Source organism: Trachemys scripta, chromosome 5, assembly GCF_013100865.1.
Source record: "Trachemys scripta elegans isolate TJP31775 chromosome 5, CAS_Tse_1.0, whole genome shotgun sequence".
Classification (NCBI taxonomy): domain Eukaryota; kingdom Metazoa; phylum Chordata; order Testudines; family Emydidae; genus Trachemys; species Trachemys scripta.
This window is the reverse complement of record NC_048302.1, coordinates 77513994-77538359: the sequence shown is the minus strand read 5'-3', so window position 1 is coordinate 77538359 and position 24366 is coordinate 77513994. Positions and strand designations below refer to the sequence as shown.

The following is a 24366-nucleotide window of genomic DNA, read 5'->3' as shown; positions in this document are numbered from 1 at the left end:
TAAGGGCTTTTCTTCAGCACAGATATAAGTCACAAGTTAATGGGAGTTACAAAAAAAGGGAAAGGAAACTAGGGTCCCAAAATAGCAAGGAAGTTTAACATGTGAGTAATCTCATCCCTGTTCGGCAAAGCACTCCAGCATTTCCATAACTTTAAACATGCTTAAGTCCTTCTGATTTAAAGTTAAGCAAATGCTTAAGTGCTTTGCTGAATTGAGACCTAAATCCCTGAAGTACTCCTGAGTTTCTACCTGTCCTATCTAGCTAATGTAATCTAATTTAATTTAATTTCTAGAGTATTGATCACCACAGTATCTAAATGCTGCTATTTCTGGGATTGCCACAGATTTGTTGGGGAGAGTCCACTATCCACAAGCAGTGCTTGCAGGACATTCATTGTTCCTGAAAGCATGACCGGGGCACGTGAAAAGTCAATTGGCTCCACTGGAAAAACACAGAAAGGTAGCAGTGTTATTTGCAAAAAACACCCCCTAAAAACGTGTGTTAAATCTTAATTTGAATACAAGCCTTCTTCAAACTGTAAGTGGGTATGCTCCTTGACAGATTAAATTTTTGAATTCCTTGAAATCTTCTCAAGTCTCTTTTAACCTTCTGACTGCCAATTACGTCTTATTCCATCCTTCTGTGGAAGGACTGTATATTGCATTGACCATTTTACTTTCAATGCCACTGACAATGACAGCATGTGACAGATGCAACACAAATCAAATATTAATACTGTGCAGTGTTGAAATGGTAATATTGTATTATGCTTTACATTTTCTCTGAAGCATAGTCAGAAGATCTTTCCACAATAAACATTACCTAAAAGTTATTACCAATAATGGTTATCCATAACAGAGAAAAAAATTGTATTTAGGATTCATGTCTCAAGTCACTAACGTCCAGCATTATTAGATTTTGGCATAATTTAAATGAAAGATCCTAAATGCTGTTCGCTTATTAAAATTTTATATATTCAGGACTCTCCCAAGAGCCCTAAAAAGTGGCGAACACGCCACAATCATTCCCTTCTCTACCAGCCTGTTCCCACCTTGAAATAAGCCTATGGTATTATTAAATTATATATTTTAGGTATTATTTTACAAATAGTTCCACTTTTGGGCTGCAATATGAAACCATTCAATAGCTTTTCACTAGCCATCATTTTTCCTTCTGAGGGAGGTAAACACAATCACAGCTTTTAGATACCTAACACACATGCCAAGGAAAGTATGTTTATATCAGGTTGAATGTAATAGGCTGTACCTCTCTAGTGTCTTAGGCAGAGGAGTGGATGCTATTTTTGTCATGGAGTCCAGAGCACAGCACTTCAGCTGTGCTGTTCAGGGTGTCTGCCACCTTGTGAGGGGAGTTAAAGTAGTCCAAACCCAAAACGACAATAAACTTCCACAGCCCGCAATAAGCTTAGTCCTAAGACTTCAGGAAGCCAAAGACGGGGGAAGGGATAAAGGGGGCAGAGAAAAGCATCCACCCATCTGCTTTCTGAGAGGGTCTGGGCACCCAAGGTTCTCAAGTCATTTTGCTGGTCAGCAACCCCTTTTTCCAGAGATTGAGGAGCTCTGAGTTGTAGTCCTGCTCCTTCAGAGTGCCACCCTCCAGGGAGCAGGGATCCTCCTTTTTGAGGACCTGTCCATCCTCAGGCTTACCAAGCTTCACAGGATGCCTGTATGGAGCTGATTGTGCCCAGAGGAGCACTTTAACCCTTCCTGAATGGGATGGGCACCTGTCCCACCGCACTGAACAAATCATAATGAAGATAATTTAAAAATCCATTTTAAAATATAAATTAAAATTGCCATTGTGGTATATTGAAAGAAATATATATTACATCAACTTCAGAAGAAGATTTTCTCCATTGTCTGATAATCACCCTGTGTGGAAGGTCCAAACAGTGCCATCCACACCTGTTAAGCTTCACAATAAGGGTTTAAGTGATGTGGATAGCATCATGCAAGGGGGAAACTCACGATTTAAGAATAGCATCTCTGAGATGATTAAAATTGAGTTGATTGATCTAGCTGAGTTATTGGCACAAGACCAAATTACTGACCTAGGACAGCTAAATTTAAAAAGGTTATTAAAAATGTTGAACTAGAAACATTATGATGGCATACTAGACTCTACAATCCTCAGGTGTTGATAAACTTCACCAATGGCGCATTTACTTTACTCCAGGGTACCCATTAGAGACATACATACATACACGGCAGGCCTGACGGAATTGAACTCCCTCTTTCAGACCTCCTAAGGCAGCAACAAGCCTCCTAAGGCAGTTTCCCAAACAGTAGGTCCCAAGCCACCAGGTTGCAGGAAAGTTCTACATGGGTGGTAGGCCTGGTGTAGAGGGAATCCCTAAGGGGAAAGAGTGTTGGAGAGCCAAGCCCATACCACATTCACTCTTCAGTGGCATTTCCTGTTCCACAGGACCGGGCACAGCTCCCTGCTCTGGGCGTTGCAACCTGCGCATGGGGTCACAGTGCCACCCAGGTCATAATGAGGGGTGGCTGGAACAAACCTGAGCAGTGCAGTGACCATGTGTTTCAAGTGCAAATGTAGTGGGGAGCCAGGCCTAGCCCCGTGGCAGGAGCCACCGTTGTGGGGTGTGCACAGGACAGCCTTGCTCTCCAACCCCTCCCCCACTTCCGCACTGGGCCAGGATTAGGATTGTGATGCCAAGGTGAAGGGTGCTGCTATGGGTGGTTAGTGCCCCCCTTGGCACAGTGAGGAGCAGGATTAAGCAGAGAAGGTGAAAGAAAAGGACGCTGGCCTAGGATTTGGGGGCCTGCTCACAAATTTAGACTCTAGGTGGTTTGCCAAAATAGATGAAATGCAGTCAGTGAGTTGCCTTACTAAAAAGTGTGGAAATCATTGTCCTAAGGAAATCTAGAGGGAGCAATGTACTTTGTCAGCACCTCCAGTTTCTGGGACCTCCTAAGGCTCAAGAGGTGCCTATACTCTTGCCTAAGCACTAGAGAAACTAATGGCTAAACTTCTAACTTGCCCTTAGGTGCCTGGTATGCTGACCTTAAAAGACTGACAGAAGGGAAGCCTCACTATAATGAATCTTTAATAAGTGTAAAAGTATGTTGTGAGTGGTGCATTGGGACACTGTAGCTGAGTCAGTAGTCTGGTACACTGTGTAACACATCACCATACTTTCTAAGGATGTATACGAGGAAAAGGAGGCAGTATTTTTAGAATTAATGATGCACATAGGTTCTGGTACACAGCAACACATCTGAAATGTTGTGATGACAAAATAATATACAGAGCATGAACATGGTATTGAAAAGATCTGCCACATGCTCTAGGGATAGACTGAAGGAAAACAGCCTTCTGACCCCATACAAGTGAATGTGGCTCTTGCTCATATCCAGAGATCCAATGGGAGGCACATGCAAGCATCTGTCGGCAGATTTTGCCTATACACCATAAATATAAAAGTTTAGAATATCTCTCTTAATAAGAAGGACACTACTGTATTTAAATTAAATCCAGAAAAAGAAGAAAAAAAGTCTTTATGACCACATACTGAAAGCAAAGGTGATTAATGGCAATCAAGTTATATTTTCCCTTATGCCTGTTAACAGGTACTGCAATAAACATTAAATTTAAATGGCATTATGAATTAAGTTATGTTTTTCTTGCTACTGCCTGTAATTGCACTTTAGGAGAAGCAGAATAATGTTAACTTAGCAATGCACGGAAGCATATTGTACTTCTTATGAATAAAGTAAAATAAACTCACGATTATGGCTACATTTCTATCACTGCTGTCTTGAGAGACGTACTGTGTGATTTTCATGATTAAAAACAAATCTATTACTCTTGACATCTTCTGGCCCACTAAATCAGTGAGAGTTTTGCCACTAAGTCCAACTGGAACAGAATCCAGCCCTTTGGGATTTGTGGGTGAATATGATAATAGCAACTGTCATATTAAAGGCTTGGCTGGATGGTAGAATAGTAGAGAGCAGAAACTCAGGGACAATACCATAGCGACAGAAAGTCAACCAGTGAACAAAGAGGATTGATGATGTTTCTCATTTCCCAAGGTTAATTTAAAAATATCTATACAAAGGGTTAATTTGGTTTAATATTTTTCCTTGCCCTTGGCTCTCACTCTTCCTTCATGGTTCCACCCACCTGAACTAGTTCCTGTCTTCTTTGGCGAACTACCCACTCTCCTTCAAATTCTATTTTAAAACCCATTTCCTAAGGTTATCCCTCATATCTTATTCTCATAGTCAATCTCCTCACTCTCAGACTCCTAAAAGTGCTGTGAAGAGTTTTGAGTTTGTCTGGTAACTTTTAATCTTTTCAGGACAAGGAGAGTTTGTTTGTTAAAACATATATATTTACAGTGAAATATAAATATTTTGTAATAATGATAATAAAATAAGTAAATTCCTGGACTGGCAATAACAGTGAACAGATATGAAGCCAGTAATCACAACACAAGCACAGTTCTAGATATTTAAACTAAAATGAGGAAATTATATAAAACTATCAAACAATGCCTAAGACATGACTTTTCTGTCATTTGCATTTTTCTCCCTGACATCCTTGTGACCTTTTGGCCATAATATAAGCCATACTGATAAGCCAGAAATTTAAATTTTACCTATATTTAACACAGTAAAATATAAGCTACAATATGTATTTTCCCATTACATGTTTCACTTGTTAGGTCTAAATCTCACCTTTCTACTCTGTACAGAATGGATTTACCTAAGAGTCCATAAGAAAGTACACCTCTACCCCGATATAACGCGACCCGATATAACACGAATTTGGATATAAAGTGGTAAAGCAGTGCTCCGGGTGGGGGGGGGGGGGGGGGGGGGGGGGGGGGCGCGGTTGTGCATTCCGACGGATCAAAGCAAGTTCGATATAACGTGGTTTCATCTATAACGCAGTAAGATTTTTTGGCTCCCCAGGACAGCGTTATATTGGAGTAGAGGTGTAGTAATGAAAAATGGTCTCATGCATTACTGGGCTTTTTAATTTAATAAAATAGCATTTATATTACAAAAATAGAGCAAAAAAATAAATGACAAAATGCATTTTATGTTGCCATTGATATTTAAATATTTGCTCTATCATGAAGAACGACTGGCTGGCATATTTTTTTTTCTGACCCTTGGCTGCAGAGTTAAGGCTAATGCAATAATTAATTTCAAGGTACACTGAGGGTAAAACGTTCATAAAATGCAAATAGACTTGAAAGTATGTCAGATAACTACTAAGAAGTCAGAACTGCAGAGAAGGTGGATTGAACAGGGCATTCATTCCACTATTGTCAAAGAATGTTTTATGCTAATAGAAACCTATTTAACAGACACGGAAAAACAGGCCCAGTTGCCTAAGTCTGGTACTGTGAAAGTCCAGCACTGATTTAGGAGATCGGCTTGCCAAAGTAGCTCCACACCTGGTACAACATTCCTGGATCCATCTGGATTGATTGAGATGGTGCCAAGGAATTAGCATCATTGACTCTGGAGAACCACTTGCCAAAGAGAGTCTGTGTCTAGCACAAGAGGCACTGAAATCTCATGATCCACCCAAGTTAACTTAGTCCAGTGATGAGGCCACCTCAAAGAAGGGGAATACTTCTACTGCTACCAGTTGCTCCTTTACTTCAAATGGTAGAGGTTGGGGCTAAAAGGTCCTGAATTCAAATGCTGATGGTGACTGGGATCAATATGGCTCAGTGATTGATTTTCAGTTTGCTTTCTTAAAAACCACATTACTGAAGATTAAGGATTAATAGTCAATTTCTCAAAAATTAGTAAATTTCTAAATGAAGGTTATGCATATAACTTTCATTTGGTCCCCAAGTACATCCACCATATGATTAAGGCTATGATTTAGTCACCGGTATTTTTAATAAAAGTCATGGACAGGTCATGGGCAATAAACAAAAATTCATGGCCCATGACCTGTCCATGACTTATACTAAAAATACCCCTGTTTAAATGGGGGGGTGGGGGGAGAGGGGCCACCCTGTGTGTGTGTGTGGGGCTGCTGCTGGAGAGCACGTGTGGGGGGATGCTGCTGGGGAGTGGGCACCTAGGGCTAGCTGCTCCAGCTGCCGGGGGCCACAGACTACAGCTGCTCCAACTGGCTGGCTGGGGACTGCTGCCAGGGCCGTGGACACTCCGGCCAGCGGGCTGGAGACTGCTGCCCAGAGCCCTGGACTGCTGCTGCTCCTGCCAGCCGGGAACCGCTACCCAGGGCCACAGACCGCGGCTGCTCCAGCCCACCGGGAACTGCTGCCCGGGGCTGTGGACCGTGGCAACCGCTATCTAGGACTGCGGACCGCGTCTGCTCTGCCTGGCTGACCGGGGACCGCTGCCTGGGGGTGGAGCAGCAGCTGGTGTGGCTGTCCCCGGGGCCGCTCCAGTATCTGGCCCCAGAGCCAGCTGCTTGGACGGCCCTGGGTCCACCACACCGGCCCCTGAAGAAGTCATGGAGGTTACAAAAAGTCACGGAATCTGTGACTTCTGTGACCGCCATGACAGACACGGAGCCCTACATATGATACATGATTTGTTCTACAGAACCACTCATTCATTCAGTGCACATGATGGACTGTGAATGAGACAGAGGGGATCAAGAAAAAAAAAGTATTTATTTTGTGTTTAAGGCACTGCCCTGCAACCTAGGAGAGTTGGGTTCTATTTCTGGTTCTGACACAGACTTCCTGCGCAAAGCTGGGCAAAACTATATTAATCCATATGGGCAAGGAGGCCAAATTAAGATTACATGGGCAACCTTATATTTACATTCTTTTTCATGGCTTCAATTTAACATAGTTCCTCCCACTCTTTCAAAAAGGGCAAGGGAACACAGAAGTTCTGAAGGGGATAGAAAAGTTACTTACTTTGTACAGCAAGTGGAATTCTTCCAAAGGTGTCCCGATCTGTATGCACATGTGCTCCATGCACCTGAGATCAGAAGATATATGCTAGCAGTCTGCACCTGCACCCTTCTCCTTCTTGTGCTTTGAACTGGCAACACAATGGGTGGCGTGGATTGACCACCTCTCCAGTTACCTTGTTACCACACAAAGTCCTAGGGCAAGGCTCCACAGCAGAAAGGAAGAAGGACGGGTAGTGAAACACAGATAGGGACCACACATCTTGAAGAACTCCAGTTATTGTAGAAGGTAAGAAACCTTTCTTCTTTGAATGATGTGTTACTCCTGGAGGAATTCTGTACCACTGCAGAATTAATGTTCTGTGCAGAATTTCCTTCTCCCCAAGACTGGAGCTGAAGAGCTGCTGGCTGCCACTAGGGGCCGCTGGACCCAGCAAAGCTCGACTCTCCAGCTTGCAAATAGAAGACACTGGTGGGGGAAAAGGGATGGCACTGGAGGGTTTTGAGCAACTGCAGTTCCCAAAATGCACTGAAGGAAGGAGGTGGTGTGCAGGAAACTCCATACAGGATGCAGCATCAGGCTGTTTCTCCCTCTGGATCCCTGAACTTTGGGAGTAGGAGGCATGGGTTTCTGGGATGGGGGGGAAACTCTGCAACTGGGTTCTGGGGGTAGAGGCGAGGGTGTCTGGGATGGGAGGCACCCCACAGCTGGGCTCTGCAGGGGAGGAGGTATGGATATCTGGGCCGGGGGAGGGTGCGGTTGGGCTCTGGGGAGAGGGGGTATAGGTATCTGGGCTGGGGGGTGCCCCACAGCTGGGCTCTGGTGGGAGGGGATGCATGTGTCTGGGCTGGAGAGGGTGCCCCATGGCTGAGCTTTGGAGGGTGGGGGGAAGAGGACAGATAAACAGGAACTGGGGTTGTCATTGGGGTTTCTTTAACTCTCGACTCCTGGAGTATTTTTTGTTGTTGTCTGTATTTTCACAGACATAGCTGCTGACAGGTATTTTGAAATAAATTACCAACATAACTGAAACTAGCGTGATTATATAGCATTATTTTGAAAAATAAAATATGCAGAATTTTAAAATATTGGGCACAGAATTTTTATTTTTTTGGCGCAGAATTCCCCCAAGAGTGATAGGTACACCATTCTGGGTGACTCATCACTATTCATTAAGGAGGAGGGTGCGAGGATCGGAGGACTGCTTTGCCAAAGGACGCATCAGTTGTAGAAGCATGCACATGCGAAAACTGTCTCTCAAATGTGTGAACAGAGCCCCATGTATCCGCTTTGCTGATATCCAGGAGAGGGATATCTTAAAATCAGGCTACTGATGCAGTCTGGGCTCTAGTTCAGTGGGCTCTCGCATACTGTCGTGGAGGGGGTCACTGTTAACTTGTAACAGTAGGAGGCAGCCTGAAATCAATCTGAAATCTTGTGTATAATCTCTGGGAAACTTTCTCACTATGGAAGACAGCGTAAGATGGATCAGTCATAAGGACCTCCAGTTCACCTACTCTTCTCGCTGAGGTGATGGCAATCAAAAAGGCAACCTTCATAGACAGGAGGGCTAAGGAGCATGAGGCTAAGGGCTCAAACGGAGCAAATAATGCTAATAGAACTAGACTGAGATTCCATAATGGTGTAGTTATCGGAGAAAAGATTCTGATGAGATCTTTTAGAAACCATACTGTAATAGGATGGCTGAAGACCAAGCAGTTTTCTGCTGGATGTGGCTAAGTGCACTCGCTGGGAGCCAAAAGACAGTCCTGAAGTTTTTAAGGTGAGAAGGTAGTCCAAAATGTCAGGGATGTCAAGCACTCTCTGGGATTATCTGGCAATGTTGGCATCAAATAGAAAAGCTCTTCCACTTTGCTGCATAGCACTTCCTTGTGGAATCCTTCCTAGATTGCTAAGGATAGATTCTACCATCTTTGAGTGTGAGTTTTCCAGGTTCATCATCCATCCAGCTATCAGGCTGTTAGGTGTAGGGATGTGGATTGGGGTGTTTGATCTTGTCTATGTTCTGAGTCAACAGCTCCAGGAAAAGATGGACACACATGCATGGATGTGCTGAAATCTGGAGTATGCTGGGGAACTAGAATTATCTGGGCCATTTAAGACCAATCAAGATCACTGCTGCTCCTTCTTGCTTAATCTTCCTCAGAATTCGAGGTAAGAAAGGAATTGGTGGGATGGTGTAGTCCTGGCCACTGAACTAGAAATGCATCTCTTCTGGAGCCGTGACTTGTGCAGCCCTGGAGCAGTAGACTGGGCATTTCTTCTTGAGACACAAAGAGATCTGAAAATGGGGACCCCCACTGATGAAATATGTTCTTTACTACCATTCATGGTCCCTAAAGATATCCCTGCGGAGAATATAAACTAACATCGTAATCATCAGTGATGTTCTGCTGACAGGGTGATTGGGTGGTGGATTATATGAGTTCCACAGATTGATTGCTTTTAAGCAAAAAGGATGGACCTTTCTCCTCCTTGTTTGCAGATGTAATATGCTGCTGGTGATCTTGTTTAACATGACTTGGACATGCAAGGTCTGAATGAACAGCTGGAATTCTTTGCATGCCTCAAGTCCTGCCTGCAGCTCCAGGAGGTTTATGTATAACTGGGATTCCTGGAGGTTCCATGTAACTTGTGCTATACATTCATCCAGATTGAACTACAGTGAGGAACAGAGGCATCTATGGTCAGTCTTTATTTGGGTGGAGAAGGGATAAAGGGAACCTCCATACAAACTATCTCTTTGTTCTCCCACCAGGAGATAGAAGCCTGAACTCTGTGGGATAGCAAGACTAGTTTATTCAGGCTGTGCTTGTTTGGCACATAAATTGTCTGTAACCAAGCCTGAAGACATCGAAGATGAAATTTCACGAAGGATGTCACATAAGTACAAGTACGTGAGGCTATAAGACAGGTCTGAACTGTCATCTGGAGGCTCAGATAAAGTTGAGTGATGAGATCCTCCATAGTTGGAAATCTGTTCTGCAGTACATATGCTTTGGCATTGATAAAGTCTAGGGTCACCTCCATGAAGTCTACAGTTTGTGTGGGAACTAAATGGACTTGTCTATGTTTACTCAAAGCCCCAAGGAACGTATGAAATTGAGTACGGATAAGGCTGTCACCCATACTTTTTGATGAGATTTCTTTGTGCACAAGCAGTCATCTAGATAGGGAAAAACTGACAAGTCATGGCGGCAGCGATGGGCTGCCACTACCAATAGCATTTTTGCCCAAAGGGAACACTTTGTATTGGTAGCGGCCCTGACCCACAATGAATCTCAGGAATCTCCTGTGTGCAGGCTGGATGTCTGTATGGAAATAAGTGTTCTTTAAGTCAAGAGTTATGAACCAACTGTCCTTGTCTAGTGAGGAGTTATGGAGTCCAAGGTGATCATCCTGAACGTCAAGCTGCAGATGTAGACATCCAACCATCTGAGATCCAAAATTGGTCTCCATTCTCCTTTCTTCTGGGAGACAAGGAAGTATTTCAAATAAAATACTTTCCCCCTATGGCTCCCAGGTGGAACAGGGAGTTTACTTCTTGCCTGAGCATCCTCTTGTGAGAGGAACCCCTAAGGGGCGACACAGAGGGAAGGTTTGGAGAGGGAAGAGAGAGGAACTCTATGGTGTAATTAATGGTGATTATTTCCAGGACCCATTTATGTCATTATAAGGAGACAGGTCAGGGAAAAGCAAATTAAGCATCCCCCAAACTGAGTTCCGGAGTCCCAAACAAATAGATGTGGCAGAGGAACTGATCCGCAGCTCTCAATGTCCTGTCAAAAGTGTTTCCTGGTGGATGGCTGGGGTTGAAAGGAGAATCGGGGGGGATATTATGTTTGCTACACTGCACTCTCTGCTGCTTCCAGGGCAGCTTGTAAACCATTTGATAGTAGATGGATTGAGGGGCTAGTTGTTTTTTGTAGGGATCAGATTTCTGGTATTTTATCTATGGTGCTAGAGTACAGATGCCCACCAAGTGGAAGGTGGCCCTTGAGTCCTTTAGGGAATGTAGTGACTCATATGTCTTTTCATTAAACAAATTGTTTCCTTTCGAGGGCAGATCCTCCACCATGGATTGGACTTTTTTGGGAAACTTGGAGGACTAGAGCCATGATGCCTGACACATGACTATAGCAATCACCATTGAGCAGGAAGCTGTATCTGATGCATTGACAGAGGACTGGAGGGCCAATCTGGCTAGCACTTTATCTTCTTCAGTGAGAGCTTGGAATTGCAGCTGACCCTCTTGGAGGCATTTGTTAGTGAATTCTGTAAACTTAGTATAATAAATAAAATCATAACATTAAGTCTTCATAGTTCACTATGGAAGTATAAGTCTGCCAAAGTAAAAGACTCTCTCTCAAAAAGGTCTAAGCATTTAGCTCTCTTTTCAGAACGTGTAGATCTAGGATGCTATTGTCTGCTTTTTTCAGTGATAGCTGGGACGACTAGTGAATTAGGGTGTGTAAATAAAAATACTGCTCCCTTATATGGCATAAAGTACTTCTGCTTTGTACTTTTTGGAGTGGAGGCACAACTGGCTTGAGTGTGCCAGTCTGCTGTAGTCAGTTCTCAGAGGGCTTCACTAATTTTAAGTGCCACTTTACTGGGACCAGTGGTCTGGAGAATGTCCAATAGTTTATCGGGGGGTGTCCTACACTTCCTCCAGAGTGATTTTGAGTATAGATCAATAGATCTTAAAATCATCAGTAGTCATCAGGCAGTGATGGCAAGGCTGGTTCAACCGTGTTGTATGGGGATGAAGATGACAACCCTGGTGGAGCTGATGATTCCACCAGATCTGATTCTCCTCTTCCTCTGTGAGATCTTGTGGAGGTGTAGGATCTTCTCAGAGAGAGGAGGATAGTCTAGATTCCAAGTGGGATCATAAGGATTTGGGATGTTGCATGTATGGACCCCTAGAACTCAATAAGGCCAGTGTGAGGGGTGAAACTGAAATTGGGCCATTCCCATGGAGAAAGGTCCATAGGTCCTGAGGTGCATAGTCCTTCGTAGGTGAGAGGGACAGTGCCCATGACACTAGATCCTCTGTGTGGTCTGACTCCTTACCTTGATGGGAGAGGTGACGCTCTCCAACTGATGCCCAAGTTGGAGGAGGAGGCTTCAAATCCATGGCACCCATTAGTACTGGGGGGGCCTTATTATGCCCCTGCTGGTAGATGGTACTGGTGACAATACATATGCATGCCCTAAACCACTGATGTGTGGACCTCCCTGGTAAGGATCAGTTCCTAGGAATTCCTAGGTCTGTGTACATGGCAACATCCTGAGGTGCAGAGTATTTATCTCCTGACACAAAGGAATGGATTGGACTTCTTTTTTTCTGTGATGCCAGCACTGTCGGTATTGTTCCAGTCTTTTCATTCTGTGTTGGTATTAATGAAATTGGAGGCCTTCACTGTCATTTTTCTCTTGACAGTACCAAGGACAGTCCCACTCCTGTGGTTAACATTGGTTTCAGGATGCTCTTTCCCTTTGGAGCCAAGAGAACAGTACACCATACTCCTTGTAAGCTCCTGACACTCCTGTATTGGGGCACAGAGTCTAACTCAACTTGATGGGTGTAGGAGAAGAGGTCTTCTTTTTGGATGAGGATCTAGAGGGGGGTTTCTCTCACTTCTTGTAAGAGTGTCTCCTACTCTCTTTATGTCTGCATTTGGAGAGGTGCTTTGCTTTTCTCTTATCAACTTCGGAACCAGAAACCAGTATACTCAGAGAGGCGTTTCTCAATACCTTTGTCTGATGTATGGAGGAGGGGCTGACAGGCCAGGTTCAGAATGGAGCCTCAATAAGACCGTAAGAATGTCCATAGTGGGCAAACCAATGGTCCAACTAGCCCAGTATCCTGACTTACAACAGTGGCCAATGCCAGATGCTTCAAAGGGAATGAACAGAACAGGGCAAACCTCAAGCTAGCTGGCAGCTAGAGGCTTAGGGACATTCAGACCATGTGGTTGCATCCCTGACCATCTTGCCTAACAGCCATTGATGGACCTATCTTCTATGAACTTTTCTAATTCTTTTTTTAATCCATTTATAGTTTTGGCCTTTGCAACATTCCCCAGCAATGAGTTTCACAAGCTGACTGTGAATTGTGTGAAGAAATACTTCCTTTTGTTTGTTTTAAACCTGCTGCCTATTAATTCAATTGGGTTACCTGTCATGATTATATAGACTTCAATCATGCCCCCTGCCACTTAGACATCTCTTTTCAAGCTGAATAGTCCCAGTCTTATTAATCTCTCCTCATATGGAACCTGTTCCATACCCATAATAATTTTTGATGCCCTTCTCTGTACCTTTTCCAGTTCTAATATATGTTTTTTGAGATGGTGTGACCATAACTGCATGCAGTATTCAAGATGGTGGTCATACATAGGTTTACATATTGGTATTATGATATTTTCTGTCTTGTTATCTATCCCTCTCCTAATGGTTCCTAACATTCTGTTAGGTTTTTTGACTGCTGCTGCATATTGAGCGGAGGTTTTCAGAGAACTATCCACATTGACTTCAATATCTCTTTCCTGAGTGGTAATAGCTAATTTAGATAATTTTGTAATGTATAAGTGAGACTATGTTTTCCAAATGCATTACTTTGCATTTAGCAACGCTGAATTTCATCTGCCATTTTGTTGCCCGATCACACAGTTTTGTGATATCACTTTGTAACTCTTAAGAGTCTGCTTTGTACTTAACTATTTTGAATAATTTTGTATCATCTGCAAGCTTTGCCACCTCACTGTTTATCCCTTTCCCCAGATTATTTATGAATATGTTGAATAGCACTGGTTCCAGTAGACTCTTGGGGGACACCACTATTTACTCCTTTCCATTCTGAAAACTGACCAATTATTCCTATCTTTTAACCAGTTACTGATCCACGACTGCCTATTTTGCTTAAGAGTCTTTGGTCAGGGACTTTATCAAAGGCTTTCTGAAAGTTCAAGTACACTACATCCACTGAATCACCCTTGTCCACATGTTTATTGACTCCCTCAAAGAATTTGAATAGATTAGTCCATAGCTGACCATAGCCTATACTCACAGGCTTGGCAGATTCTGCTTGGAATGGATCCGCAAATGCTCCACTTCAAGGGGATGTGGGTTTTCCAGAGACGACAGCAGAGGCATTTGTAGTGGTCATCACTGATCAGAAAGGCCCAAAGGCAGACCAATTGAATCCCAGGATCCTTGGGCATAGTAGATGTTTCTAAAGGATGGGGGAGAGGTCGGCTAAGGGGAAGACCCTGAAGTTTTGAACCACTAAAAACTACACTAATTATAAAACTGTCTAAAATGTATTTATCTAAAAACTATTTACACATAATTATAAGTTTGAAGAATGCTTGCTAATGCTGCAGACGCTGAAGAGGTTCCATCTCAGACTACAGGTGGTAGAAAGGAACTGGAGAGGCAGTTAGTCTGCACTGCCCCTTATGCCCTCTGTTCAGAGCATGAGGAGGAGACGGGTACAAGTGTGGACAAACAGATGCTGCTAGCAAAAATCTTCCAGCCTCAAGCACATGCCCATCTAAAGTGGAATACACATAGGTACCATCACCTGAAGAATATAATTTTTTTTTGAGGGATTGGAGTATGTTTTCCTCTGAGTTCTTTCTTGGCTACAGATCCAATTGCTGATGCTGGTTAACTACACCAGTTGCTAAAAGAAATTAAAGTTCATTCTCTACTCAAAAGGAAAGTAATTTGTATTTATTTATATTCTTTACTATCCCCCTCTCCTCTCCCCACTATCTCACTTCCAAGGAGTTGTTCAATGGATTCAATCCCCTACTCTGGAAATATATTTTGGCTCCAATCCAATCTTCCAATCCCTCATACGTGGCCTCTTTCCCTCCTCTCTTTGTTGCCCCATGTTCCCCTATTGCATTTTCTACACCACATCTTTGTCTATTCCAGTTTTTCTCATCCTTTTCAGGGTGTCAACCCTGTATCCAAAATAAAAAATGTTCATGACACCCTTCATTTACTATAAAAGTAAGGCTAAAAATGTATCAGTGCTAACAACAAACATATATAATTTATTTGTCTGTTTAAGAGATTATCAAAGGATACTTGACCTTATACAGTAAGGGTGCGATATTTTCTTTGCTTGAGACTGTAATGCAAATGTGACCCCTGACAATTTTTATGACCCTCCTCATGGTCACAACAAGACAGCTGAGGCTTTTAATATAGCACCCCTCCACTGGCTAGCCTCAATGATTGAACAGTTAAGCAGGGGTAGAGATGAGGTCTAGCAAACTGTCTCTTCTGCATCATGTTGTTTGTGCTGGGGCAGTGGAATCCAAAGCAACTTTCTTCACCCCAGATCTTCAGTGACTAAAAGTAAGCATGGACGTGGCCTGTTTATCTCTCTCCTTTTCTGGGAAGCAGCTGATTGAGAAGCTACATCACTATTGCTAGAGGTGGGATCTATTACTTCCTCCCTTGCTCATGTCCATTTGTGACTGCCACAATCACAAATTAGATTACTTGTGTCTGCAGTACTACAGACCTTATCAATATGTACTGGCATATTTTGCAGTACTGGCCGCAGCATTTCATAGCTTGTGGCAATGCCTCTCTGTGAAATTAAAAAACCATGTCACAAACTGGCTTTACAGATGTCACATGCCACCTCAGCAGACAAGTCAGAGCATGATGTGTTCCCCTACATTTGCTGAGAAACATGTCACACAATGCAGCAGTCCAATCTAACTTTTATAAGCAATTTTCCATTGAGTCTTTTCTCTCACACTTGGTGTTATGAAACGATTAAATAAAATGAAGAATATGTCCATCTTATATTACTTACATGGAATTATACACGGATGGCTTATTAAATGCAGGGTATTTTTGATATTACATCTGCAGAGATGAGAAAACCACGTATATGAATAAGTGTAATCCATTCATAGCTTTATGGAGCCAAAATTCTCTAGCGAATGTCCCTAGGTGCTGCATTTTACATTCAGTTTGCTGAGTTAGCTGAAATGTGTGGAATATCACCAGTAGGCAAAGAGATCCCGATTGACTATGTATAGAAGGAGGCTCCTGTGCATTGTTTATTTCAGCAAGCATATGAACTAGCTCATGCCCATGAAATGTAGAACAGTTTCACTTGTTTTCAACAATAGTATGTGAATAATGTGTAGGGCTGAAAATTCTCTCTTCTTGGAAAGTTACATTCTTTTTTTAAATTAGACATGCCTATATTTCTGAATGTGTCTTTGGCACGAATAGTCCAGTAAAGTTATCTTTTTGTGACATTCAGACTCATAAGTGTTTTAGCTTTTGGGGGCTTAGAAGCCCTTGGTATTTTACTTTTTTTACCACTCTTCTACAGTCTCTCCTTCTCACAGAGATGTCTCACATTTAATACTGCCTAAAATCTAATACAGCCACTTCAAAATTTTAGCCGATGTTAACATTGCAATTACATCCATTATCTTCAAATTATTGTACCAACTTTTCCCCAAATCCCAAACAGACATTGATATATAAAAAATATGTTTGATTGTAATAACTAGAAATGCTGACCCAAAGTCTGTGACTGAGCACTTTTAGTCTTGAAGTTTTATAAATGTGATTCTAATTTAAAAAATTCTATGTCAGAAGCCTACCTCTGAATCACTTATTTATATAAACAGACCAGTGTGTATGACCAATGAAGAAAAAAAAAAATTCAGCTAGGAAACAGATTGGTCTGCCATGCATGAGACTTGAGCTGGATTCCTAGACAGGTTTCCAGGCTGACAGGGAAACTGGAAATGCTGCTTTGGGAGTTGTATTCTGCCACAGGGGAAAGGAATTTCTCCTATTACTCAGCAGTCAAATTTCTTGCATTGTTCACAGTGGCTTCAGTCCAAGTAAGAGCTACTTCAAAGGCTTTATTCAGCTTAAGCTGTGGCTTGGACTGAAATTTAACAAGCCTGTTTCAACGAAGGCAATGAAGATTTACGGATCATAAGCCCCTCTGGGTTTGATTATTAATTTACATTGATAAAAAAGAATAACTTCCCCCTTGATATTTTCCTCCCTTGTCTGGGCATATGGATCAGAGAGCAACAAATATGGCTTTCAAAAGTTAGATTTGTACATTTATCGTTCCATAATCACAGTGGTTTAAACTTCTTATTAACCAAACAGGACACTAATTTCAGTTCTACTGATCTTCATATTGCAGATAAAAAGCCTATTTTTGTATTAACTTGATAAGTTAGTTTTTATCATAGATCCTGAAAGAGCTCATAAAGCCATTCATGGGCTCAGAGGTACCAATATTCATAAACTGGTCATAGACACAGAAGTAGCAGAAAATACATTAAGGTCCTGATCCAACTCTTATTGAAGTCAATGAGTTTTCTTAACAACATCAGTAGAAGAAGCACTCTCCCATAATTAGGTAAATCTAGATTTATATAATGCTTAATGTTCAATATTTGTGAAATTAAATAACTTAAATGAACAGGATCATAATAGATTGTATAAGAGGAAGAGATTGTAGAGGCACTTAGGAAAATGAAAAAGGAGAAAGCACCTAGGCTGGATGAAGTATTGGAGGATATTTAAGTTATTGGGAAACAAAAGCGTCAAGTATTTTACAAGTCTGTTCAATGATATACTTAAAAAAGAGAAAATGTCACATGAATGGCATAAAACCTTTGTGGTTCACATTTTTAAACATAAAGGAGATACTGCAGTGTGTGGTAATTATTGCCCAATTAAGATGACATCAGATCCTATGAAAGCACAGGAGAAGATTAGTGAAAAACATCTGTGTGGAACAGTGGAAATTTGGAGGGGTCAGCACTGATTCATGCTGGGATGGAGTACAATTGATGTCATATTTGTTCTTTGAATCCTCATGGAAAAGTTCAGAGAAAAGAGAAGGTAACTGGGTATGGTCCTTGTGGATTTGGAGAAGTCGTACAATTGTGTACCAAGAGATTACTTTGGTGAAGTTTGTGAAGGAGAGGTGTGCCAGAGGGATATGGCTGTCTTATCCGGGATATGGATGATGGAGTGATTACTGTAGTCAAAATCAAATGGCGCTCACAGCGAAGAATTTCCAGGAAACATTGGCCTTTAGGAGCTCTGTTTTGTTTGCAGTTGTTCTGGGCATGATAAGTGAGAATATATGAAGGAAGCCACCTTGGAATGTGTGATTTGCTGAAGACTTAGGGTATGTTTACACTGGGAGAAAAAAAATGTGTCTCAGCAAGTCTCAGAGATTGGGTCAACTGACTCTGGCTCACTGAAATTGCACTATGGGGCTTAAAACAACAGTGGGCTGCAGCTCACGCTCTGAAACTCAACAAAGCAGAAGGGCCTCAGAGCCCTTTCTCCAGCTTGAGTGGGAATATCTACCCTGCTATTTGTAGCCCCACAGTGTGAACCCTGGGAGCCCGAGTCAGTTGACCCGGGCTCTGAGCTGCTGCTGTGCAGGGTTTTTTTTTTGCAGTGTAGATGTACCCTTAAGAAATATGCGCTGAAGACTGTGAGACTATGCAAACCAACTTTGAAAAGTGGGCAACAAAGTTTTGGGCAAGCGGGACTTACAGTGAGCATCAGTAAGACTTGAGGGAGGAGGACTCATCATAAAGGATATTACAGGCAGAAAGCTTGGAAGAGTGAAATAATGTAAATACCTAGGATCAATAGTTGCTGATAACGGTGCCTTTCTGAGTGAGGCCTGGCATCATACCAAATTGCTTGGTGCAAGTGGCTTGAGCTGACCCCAGTTGTCTGTGATAAAAGGTGCCAATAAAGTTAAAAGGTACAGTATATAGAACTGTAATTCAACCCATCCTAAAGTATGGAATAGAGAGTTGGCCCGCCAGAAGAAAAGAAATCAGTATGCGCTCCACTACAGAAATGAAGATGCTGAGATGATCAAATGGTTCTACACTCTGACAGGAAATGAAACAAGGATGTGAAGTACCTAATGCAGATTGCCTCAATCGAACACAAATTGAGGGAGGCTAGGCTACAATGGTACGGACATGTTCAGTGGAAACCTGAGAGATATATTGGTAGGATGGCTCTTGCAATGATCGAGGATGGAAAATGACCAAAGGAGAGGCCAAAGGCTTGGTACATGGACCAGATATCAGCGGACATTAGAGAGACCAATTTACACGACATGAGCATGAGTCTTGGAAGAAGGCTATAAAACTCACCGACCCCGAACAGGAAAGTGGCAAGAAAGAAGAGGAAGAAACAACTTAAATGATAATTTAACAGACAATGAGGAAAATATAAAATAATTTAAAAATAGGACAGACAGAGGAAAAACATTATTTTTCCCACTTTTTTGTCTTTATGTCATCTGTTTAGACAGATAATAAATACCTGTTTCTGCTTGAAGTGTTTAGTAATCCTTTGATCACTACATAAATACAAATACATGATATCATAATAACTAACAACAATAAAAAATTTAAATGCTAAATAAGGTAAATTATGCTTGATGGGAAGGAAAGCAGAGAATATACAATACACATGTTGGAAATTATGTGTGAACTACAGGCTTTTACAGGTTATATTTTATATACCTTAAAAATTTGACATTTCTGATTTATAGTCTTGTTTTTTTAAAGGTATTTCAACTGCTATTCTGCTGAAAAATAATTGCAAAGTACTTAATTTTTTTTAGATCCTATCTAAAGAATGAGAGTTTCAATTAAATTGCTCTGAAGGTTTAAGCTGTTACCAGAAACCACTGATAAAAATAAAGCTTTATATTGTACAGTTGGGCATAGTCCATATATAACCAACAAAACAGACATCCAGATTTATGGTGATAATAATCATATAAACTAGAACTTACCTATAAAGTAGGATAGCAGTATTGCCAGTAGCACTGAGACTCCTACAGCACAGAGTGCAGTACATTTCCAGCTACAGTACTTTGAAGACTTCTTAAATTTAAAAGCACTTCTTGATAGTGTATTTCTAGGTAGTGGCCGAGTAGGGGGGGAATAAACAGAGCCAGATGCCATTGTGTAACCTGGTGTTGCAGTACTGAACAGTGGTGTTGTCCCTGTTCCTGTTTTGAATAAGAAATGCCTGTGGAAGAAAAAGACTATATTAAAACACAATAATAAATAAACAAATGGAACAGACAGAGACATTTTTGGTTCTCCTTAAAGCTGTTTGCCTTTTTTTCTTAATATCTTAATTTTTTTTTCAACCTACATAAATTCTTGAAACCAATACACTGCAAAACACTTACATAGAAAAAACAGCATATTTTTAAAGTACAAGTGAAAATATTTGTGATACACACTCTGTCCACAGATTGACCAGAACCATACTAACTACAATAATGTAGGCAGTGTAGCTAGCAGAGCTCTTGCCAAATTCTCTGACAAGTGTGGACAGGCATTTTTTCGTCTGAATCCTATGTTATAAAACTATGTCACATACTACAGTGATCAGGATTAAAAAGTCAATGTTTTCCAGATACCGCACCTCTATCACAATTGTTTCTTAGGGCTGGTCCATACTAACCCCCCACTTCGAACTAAGATACGCAACTTCAGCTACGTGAATAACATAGCTGAAGTCGAAGTATCTTAGCTCGAACTTACCATGGGTCCACACGTGGCAGGCAGGCAGGCTCCCCCGTCGACTCCGCGTACTCCTCTTGCGGAGCAGGAGTACCGGCGTCGATGGCGAGCACTTCCGGGATCAATCCCAGAAGATCGATTGCTTACCGCAGGACCCGGAGGTAAATACAGACGTACCCTCAGTCTAAATACAGGGTGTGACAGATATTGAAACCCCATGCAGTATCTTTGGATACTCCTGTGTTAAAATCATGTATGACTGTGTTCTGCTCCATCGGTGAGAATTACTAGAGTTCCTCCAGGAACTAAAAACAGTGGGGGTGATTACCTTGGGGATTGTCAGTAACTCCAGAGAAGCAAATATATTGGTCCAGAGAGTAGGAGACAAAGAAAGGGCTTTTGGTATAAAAGGATGAGATTGAACAGACCCAGGGCCTTCTTTCTGACCCAGGAAATGAACAGAACCTTCTGTCCAATGGGGCTCCCAAATCCTTTCAAAAGGGTGGGAATGCTTTGGCCTAAGAGGGTCCCATAAGATTGAGTGACTGACTCCAGGTATATTTATTATGTTTTCTCTATAATGCTTTTACCTTAAGAACAAATGTCTTGCTTAGAAAGAGCTGTATAGTAACTTGGAATTGCTGGCAATATACTGTTCATAGCCCTTGGAGAAAAAGCAATGCACAGGCACTGGTCTTTACCATAGTGTAAGGCAGGGAGCTGTGCCCTTCCAAAATCCCTAGTCAGACAGGAGTGGGACAAGACTCTTTGCCCAGAGACCCGTAACGGCTGGAGACCTAAGACCTGACTGGGCACTCCAAGAGCAGACTAGGGACAAGGGGGATAATGGTGCAATTACCCTGATACAGGGAAAACAGCAGCATCTCAAATATAACTGCATGGCAACTTTTGGCAAATGTGGGCAGTTTTGTTTTTGATGTATCCCCAAGAATCATTTCATAATCTTCAGTTTGTGGATATCACCCTACTAAGATGTGATCATGGAACCAGGAGCTGGTTTCATTTTGGGGATTGGGTAGGTACAAAATTGTTTTGCAAGCCTGCCCAAAAAGGTTGTAGGCAGAATTAGAGGGGAAAAAATAAAGCAATGTTTAGGACTCTCTCAATGAGTGAGTCAATCACCATGCTAACGCTGACTACATTTTTAACTGAAATTTCTGGGGAGAATACCACTCTACATGAGCTCTGAGGCAACATGTTCAAATGAGGCTTCAAGAAGCTTGTAAAACCTCACCGACTGGGTTAAGAAGGAGCACGGTGTAGAATTTTGTTATTGCCAGAAACACCAACAGCAAGACAGAACTATACAGGTGTGTGCATACCAGAGGAGGAAACAGAGGGTGGCCAAACCATACAATTATTTATAATAATTATGTTATAATATAATTATTATTTAGTAAGATACATTGGAGTTACATCAGGAATGAATCTGCTCTTTTACTCCCTGGGAGAAATGATGACACTTGATAACCAGGAAAATTTGTGCTTTGAGAAGGATTTGTGCTGTGGGAAACCAGTAGGCCATTAGAACCTTGGCATCAGCTGCACTTCTTTGAAATATTTCCCCCGAGAAGATTCTTGGTAATATACAGCATAAGGAACTTCACTTGTAAACAATATTAAGGCTACTGGTAATGACGGCAGATCTGTGAACACCAAATAAGCCCACCACATAGCATTTAGCTTCAGAAAGGGGAACTACACAAAAATGAGGAAGCTAGTTAAACAGAAATTAAAAGGTACAGTCCCAAAAGTGAAATGCCTGCAAGCTGCATGGAAACTTTTTAAAAACACCATAATAAAGCCTCAAATTAACTGTATATTCCAAATTAAAAAAACATAGTAAGAGGACCAAAAAAGTGCCACCATGATTAAACAACAAAGTAAAAGAAGTGGTTAGAGGCAAAAAGGCATCCTTTAAAAACTGGAAGTTAAATCCTACTGAGGAAAATAGAAAGGAGCATAAATTCTGGCAAGTCAAGTGTAAAAGTATAATTAGACAGGACAAAAGAGAATTTGAAGAGCAACTAGTCAAAGACTCAAAAACTAAAAGCAAAAAATATTTTAGTACATCAGAAGCAGGAAGCCTGCTAAACATTCAGTGGAGCCACTGGTTGATCGAGGTGATAAAGGAGCATTCAAGGAAGATAAACCCACTGCAGAGAAATTAAATGAATTTTTTGCATCATTCTTCACACCTGAGCCATTCTTTTTAGGTGAGAAGTCTAAGGAACTGTCCCAGATTGAGGGGTCATTACAGGAGGTTTTGGAACAAATTGATAAATTAAACAGTAATAAGTCACCAGGACTAGACGCTATTCACCCAAGAATTCTGAAGGAATTCAAATATGAAATTGCAGAACTACTAACTGTAGTTTGTAACCCATCATTTAAATCAGCTTCTGTACCAGATGACTGGAGGATAGCTAATGTGATGCCAATTTTTTAAAAAGGCTCCAGAGTCGACCATGGCAATGACAGGCAGGTAAGCCTAACTTCAGTATCAAGCAAACTGGTTGAAACTATAGAAAAGAACAGAACTATCAGACACATAGATGAACAAAATTTGTTGGCAAAGAATTAACACGTTTTTTGTAAAAGGAAATCATGACACACCAATCTATTAAAATTCTTTGAAGGGGTTAACAAATGTGGACAAGAGTGACCCAGTGGATACAGTGTACTTGAACTTTCAGAAAGTCTTTTACAAGGTCCCTGACCGAAGATTCTTAAGCAAACTAAGCAGTCATCGATCCGTAACTAGTTAAAAGATAGGAAACAAATGGTAGGACTATATGGTCAGTTTTCAGAATAGAGAGAGGTAAATAGTGGTGTCCCCCAGGGGTCTGTACTGGGATGAGTGCTGTTCAACATATTCATAAATGATCTGGAAAAAGGGGTAAACAGTGAGGTGGCAAAATTTGCAGATGATACAAAATTGCTCAAGATAGTTAAGTCCAAATCAGACTGTAAAGAGTTACAAAGGGATCTCACAAAACTGAGTTACTGGAAACAAAATGGCAGATGAAATTCAGTGTTGACAAATGCAAAGCAATGCACGTTAGAAACATAATCCCAGCAATACATACAAAATGACCACTCAGGAAAGAGATCTTGAAGTAACTGTGGATAGTTCTCTGAAAACTTCTGCTCAATATGCAATGGCAGTGAAAAAGCTAACAGAATGTTAGGAATTATTAGGAAAGGGATAGATAATAAGACAGAAAATCATAATGCCTCTATATAAATCTAGCTATACCCACATCTTGAATATTGTGTGCAGATTTGGTCACCCAATCTTAATAAAGATATATTAGAATAGGGAAAGGTATAGAGAAGGGCAACAAAAATGATTAGGGGTATGAGGAGAGATTAAAAAGACAGGGACTTTTCAACTTTGAAAAGAGACGGCTAAGGCGAGATATGATTGAGTTCTATAAAATCATGACTGGTGTGGAGAAAGTAAAGAAGGAAGTGTTATTTACTCCTTCATGTAACATAAGAACTAGGGGTCACCCAATGAAATTAATAGGCAGCAGGTTTAAAACAAACTAAAGGAAGTATTTCTTCACACAACGCACAGTCAACCTGTGGAACTCATTGACAGGAGATGTTATGAAGGCCAAAACTATAACAGGGTTCAAAAAAGAACTAGATAAGTTCATGGAGGATAGGTCCATCAATGGCTATTCACCAGGATAGTCAGGGATGCAACACCATGCTGTGCATGTCCTTTGCGTCTGTTTGCCAGAAGCTGGGAGTGGACGACAGGAGATGGATCACTTGACAATTGCCCTGTTCTGTTCATTCCC

At 41.5% G+C, this 24366-nt stretch overlaps 1 protein-coding gene across 11 annotated transcripts in view; it reads right to left on the bottom strand.

Annotated features, from left to right (window-relative positions):
* The window catches only part of TENM3 (teneurin transmembrane protein 3), a 1277620-nt gene that overhangs the window by 153028 nt on the left and 1100226 nt on the right, over nt 1-24366 (bottom strand). For all 11 annotated transcript variants that reach the window (XM_034771464.1, XM_034771465.1, XM_034771467.1 and 8 more), the window contains one exon: nt 19792-20030. In XM_034771464.1, the coding sequence (XP_034627355.1) occupies nt 19792-20030 (239 nt within the window). The remainder of the gene's footprint in view (nt 1-19791; nt 20031-24366) is intronic.